The sequence below is a fragment of the Diaphorina citri genome, unplaced genomic scaffold (assembly GCF_000475195.1).
Source record: "Diaphorina citri unplaced genomic scaffold, Diaci psyllid genome assembly version 1.1 scaffold627, whole genome shotgun sequence".
In the NCBI taxonomy this organism is placed as follows: domain Eukaryota; kingdom Metazoa; phylum Arthropoda; class Insecta; order Hemiptera; family Psyllidae; genus Diaphorina; species Diaphorina citri.
In genome coordinates, this window is record NW_007378060.1 from 12,081 (window position 1) to 17,445 (window position 5,365).

Sequence of the window (5,365 nt, forward strand, 5' to 3'; positions counted from 1 at the left end):
ATGTAGGTTAAAAGAGTGGTAACTTTGGTTAGACTCCAGCTCTCATCGTGAAAACTGTGAGACTTTACGTAAACGGTGTTCATTTGCATAGGTATCAATGAGAAATAATAGCCTGAGGTACACTAAGAAACGAGAACTAGGGATGCAAATGCTAGGGTTGGAAATGTAGGTTAAAAGAGTTGCAGCAAAAAGATGGATGCTGTACGGAGTTTTGTTCGACTTTTAACCTTTTGTGTGATGTGAATATGAATAATATAGACCCTTGAGATGAACGTACAACACCAGACCAAGTCAGTACCTGAGGCATTGTGTTCCGTCTGGGGAGCTCTATGATAATGTTGTGGTCAAATTTATGAAATGAATGAGAGAGTTTTCCTCATAAAATGGCAGATAAGAGAGTAGTTTTTAAAAACTTTCATTTATTTTTTGGCGTTAAGTATCATGTGCTCAAAGAATGTAAATTATAGATTGTTCAAAATTCAAATGTACTGCTCTATATTTTATTTTATTGTTATGATCATGTTCGTGTCAGTTTTATTGCTTATTCGATGTAGCACTAATTTCTTTAATTTTAGACTCTGTTTTGGGTTTTGCATTCGTCTTCCATTTCTTCAAAACCGCAGGACGTAACTTCCCGATCTTAGAACCGTTATACCACTCGAGCATCAGTATTTCAAAATCTTCACTTACAACGTTGCCTTTCAATCCTTTCAGTATGCTAAGAAATTCATCCAGCATGATGGGTTTCTGATTTCTCTCACACAGCTGATTGAGTCTATCCACAGTGAATATCTTACTCAACATGAGGTCTATGTCAGGAATTGGCAACCCTGAGCCCCCTGGGTCCCCTGCCTCTTTCCTCAGTTATACCCGAAAATTGAACCAAAGGATTGCTTTTTTTTCCTTCTCTCTTGGGGGCTCTTTTTTTTCTTCGTTTTTATCTAGGTTATTTTTTTCCTGAATATTGCATAGGTTTTTCGCCATGGAAAAAAGGCTGCCACGCACTGACATGATCTTCTCAAACAGATATTGTCGTGCAGTGTTATAATCTACTCGGGGGAGCAGCAGGATTCGGTTGAAGTTTTGTTCAACGAGTTTAATATCACTCTGGTAAGGTTTGTTACTGATGCCCATAATCAGAATCATATCATTCTTCGTGATTTGTGCTGCAAGACGGCCTAATATGTCTTTGAGAAATGAAGCATCAGAGTTGTCCTCTGATTTAAGTCTGATTTGACTTGCGTCTTGTCCGCTCATAATGCTGAGTGCCGATGTTTTAACGACAGGTAGAGCGGGTGGATTACTTAGTAAATATGATCTGTGGGCTTCGTTCACATAGAATACGCAAGGCTGAAGATATCTACTCACTTTCATGATCCAATCCTCCAATGCTTTCATTCCGATGTCTTTGCCAAAGAATTCACTTTCTCTAATGGTGCGTGCACTGAGATCAAATTTGACAGCGCCAACATGCGTACATACGGCATTTACGATCATATGTTTACCAGACTTTGGTGGTCCCGCCAAAAATACCGACTTATTAAGAGGTGCCGTTTTATGAACTTTTTCAGAGAATAAGGGCAAGACACAAAATTCTTTTACAGCTTGGAGAACCCATTTGGAAGTGTACAATGGTTCGTCGGTGTCGTTTCTTTCGAATATTAAACTTTCGTTTGAATAACACAGGGTCCCATAGAAATCTGTAAATCTTGCTTCAGGATAGTTTACAATGATTTTATTTTGTATGAGTCGAATAATCATATCTTTCATGGGTAAGTCTGAACTGAAGTCATCTCCATCAGTGAAGCTCCTTGGTTTTTCTTCATTTTGAAATTTTAGGAGGTTGTCTTTTTCCATGTTTTCTTTTGATTTCAAATCTTCAAAAACTTCTTCAACGACACTTGAGAGCACAACAGTGACGTCATAATAGACATTGCGTAGTTTCTCTTGCTCTATTTGTTCCTCTTTTTTACGCTCTGTATTCTCTTGAATTGTTACTTTCTGTTGAACTAGTTCCTTTTTGATTTCTGGAGCTATGTCCTCGTATGTTTTCATTGATAAATTTATAGCTCTTTTAACATCACTTACTGATTTTTTATCCTCTTTATTATTAGAGGGTTCATCGAGTGTTTTACTTGGAATCATGTCTTCCGTTGTATTGTTATCTTTAAGAAAGCTAAATTTATGATCCTTATGAAAGGGATTCATTTTCTCGTGTAAATTTGCTTGTAGAGAAACATGAGATTCCAAAGGTTTCATCTGTAGTTTTTCGGGTTTGTAACAAATAGATCTTAGCTCAAGTTTTATCAAATCAATCACATCTGCATATTCAACAAACGCCTTATTCCTCCAAGACCTAAATCCAGTACGAACCATTTTCGAAGTGACACTTTTGATAAAAAGAGGAAATTCTTTACGGTTCTTTTCTCTCCAGTGAGCCATGATTTTTAGTATAGTTCCTCGAGTGTATTCAAATTTTTTATATCTATCAATGAATTCAAATACTTTTACATACATTTTTTGGTATACATCTAAATAGTCTTTTTGCTCTTCTTCTATCTTCCCTCCATGCTCTTCGGTAATTTTCTCCGGACTACTTTTGATGATGTTATAAAATAAATAGTACTTTCTCTTCAAAGCTTTGTACTTCTGTCTATCCCTAAATCCTCTCCATTGTTTCTGAATAGTAACTAACTGCTTTACTTTCTTTGGCCAGTCATGAGATGCTTCCAGACCATCAAGGAACACAAGGAACCGGATATAGTCTTGATAGTGTTCCTCAGATTCGAAAATAAAATTCACCAAGTTGAAGGTCCTAATGTTGTGCTTGACAAATATTTTCACATAAAGTAGTCGTTCTAATAACAACAATGATTTACTGTCGAAATTTTTTCTCAGGTTTTGAAGTGGTGATTCCTGATGGGATTGGTTGCTTTCTGTTGAAATACAAAATAATTATGTAGAGCGCAAAATATTATGGTACCTAGGTAGTAGACCTAATAATTACATATAATGAATTTAACAATAAATTGAAAGGGTGGTCTAAAGCTTGTTATACCTACGATTTTTCTGATTATGGTCGTGTCTCTACATGTTATAGGTAGAAATGTCTTTATTGAACTCACTTGCTTTAATTGAACTTAAATTTAACGGTACCATACATACCTCGGTTTCCATACATGTACTGATTTTCATGAGAAGATATTATTAAATCAATGACAGCTAGTTTATGCTCCTCTACTTTTCGATCTGCTGTCATAATAACTGTTTCACTATCAACTTTGAAATTATCTAATCCTTCATTTTCTTCACTTTCTTTTACATTTTCTTCTACTTTGGAAATAAACTGTCGAAGCTCGTTCATTCGATCATAAGTTTCAAATTTTGGTATATCTGTTTCAATTTCATTCAAGTTTATTCTCAACATGAGAATCGTATTTATGGTGTACGTTATATTGGAAGCTTCTATTGTTGTTAGCTTGTTTTTACACTTCAGCAAACCTATTATTGAATTTTCAATCATTTTTCCAACAAGTATTCTTCTTTCAAGTGAAATCAGTTTTTCTTGAAAATCCTTTAGTTGATTAGTTGTACTTAAGAATTGGCAATACATGCTTAAAATTTCTCTATGCAGTTCCGTTCCAGGCATTACGGGTTTTGTTTCCAAGTCCATTATTCCAAAGAGCAAGTCGTTCACTTTAAAATTGATTTTTTGGATATCCTCAGTGAATACAGAATTGTGTTTCTGTTTCATGAATTCATGAACATGTAATTCATCCAAATAATCCGGCGTTCGAATTTCTTTGGGATGAAATGTGTTGCGGATTGTTTCGTCCTTTTTGATGTCCTCGTGGCTTTTGCTCATTTCATCTTCGGTGATAACCCGATTGAGGAAATATCTCAATATTTCTTCTACTAAATTTTCCACCTTGAATTCTTTTTCATTGGCAAGTTCTTTGTTTATTTCGGTCATGTTTATTTTACTTTCAATTATTTCTTTTATTTCTTCAACAACACTTATTCCATGATCAAGGCTACTCCTTCTTCTAAACATTTCCTTTATTTCGTCTGCAAATTGTTCGACTGAAAATGCTTTTCCTGTTGCCTCTGAAAATGTATCATGACTAGTTGTGACATTTTCAAGTTCTTTGGTTTTATGATCAAACATTTTAACCACAGCGAATGCTTTATTTTGTCTTTTCTTCAATACATTCCATAGTATACTATGGTTCGTTTCTGTTATTGCAGAATCAATCACTTCATTAATTCTCGTCATTTTAAAAGACCTTGAATAACGGTTTATTAGTTAAATTATGAAACTATGTCTCTTATCTTTTGTTAATTTAGTTTGATTTTCTTGGTTTTATGATCAAACATTTTAACCACAGCGAATGCTTTATTTTGTCTTTTCTTCAATACATTCCATAGTCTACTATGGTTCGTTTCTGTTATTGCAGAATCAATCACTTCATTAATTATACTCGTCATTTTAAAAGACCTTGAATAACGGTTTATTAGTTAAATTATGAAACTATGTCTCTTATCTTTTGTTAATTTAGTTTGATTTTTTTATTGCTTTAATTTTTCCATACTTCAAATAATATTATTGGTTCTATTAAAAATACAAAACATTCTCAAGGTAGCTTGGGGTTCTTATATAATATTGTTTCTCTTCTATTGGACTTGAGGTTAAGTATTCGCACATTTATCTTTGGATATGCTTAGCCCTGTACGTTTATCATGTCATCAAATTCAACTCATGTCACTTCATTACTTATTTTATTTCCTTGGAATTTTTAAAAAGAAAAACGGCTAAACGTACAATAAACTGAACAAAAAACAAGAGGAAGAAGAAATACGTGAAGAAGAAACGAAAAACCACGTCGCAACTTTCAGTTCTTTCTCTATTTATCTCCCCTTTTTTTCGTGAAAACCCAAAACCCTGAAGTGCCCCATCTACCTGGTACTCCAATTAATTCTAGAGATCATTGTGACTATTGCTAGGTGCGCGTTTTACGAATGTTAACAAGAGGTTTTATGCAAGGTACGCAATCAGGGGATCATTAAGGGTTTTTGTCGCTGCGATAGAAGTCAGTGTAGAGAGTATAGGAGGTTGTTGACTTCTGACTTTACAATGAGCGCTGAGAGGTGTTATAAAGTTAACTTTAGTCAAAGATGCCTTTAGTGTTTTGCCAATTGAACTAAGTGACGACGGGTAATGGTTGTAGGCTATGATGGTTGCTACTTGCGTTTAGCTATATGTGACGGTGACGACTTGCTTCAGACTATGTTTGTCAGTTGTCAGTCTATGGTTGAGAGCGGTGGAAGAATCTTCTGTTACCCCTGTTCTACAGAGTCACTGAAT

At 34.8% G+C, this 5,365-nt stretch overlaps 1 protein-coding gene across 1 annotated transcript; it reads right to left on the reverse strand.

The window, feature by feature from the left end:
• Positions 1–534: 534 nt before the first annotated feature.
• Positions 535–4,317, reverse strand: LOC103510646 (dynein regulatory complex protein 11-like). Its single transcript, XM_026824653.1, has 3 exons — positions 3,166–4,317; positions 996–2,936; positions 535–854 (listed from the first exon to the last, which is right to left on the reverse strand). Exons 1-3 carry the CDS (start codon positions 4,274–4,276, stop codon positions 535–537), a joined length of 3,372 nt encoding a protein of 1,123 aa, XP_026680454.1. The 5' UTR covers positions 4,277–4,317.
• Between the last annotated feature and the right edge of the window lie 1,048 nt (positions 4,318–5,365).

Bases quoted from the DNA above. Each gene is read 5' to 3' on its own strand.
- LOC103510646 (XM_026824653.1), bottom strand. From the start codon at position 4,276: ATGACGAGAATTAATGAAGTGATTGATTCTGCAATAACAGAAACGAAC. The intron at 2,937-3,165 runs GTATGTATGGTA...GTATTTCAACAG, and splicing joins GTACATGTATGGAAACCGAG to AAAGCAACCAATCCCATCAG. The intron at 855-995 runs GCCTTTTTTCCA...AACTGAGGAAAG, and splicing joins GATCATGTCAGTGCGTGGCA to AGGCAGGGGACCCAGGGGGC.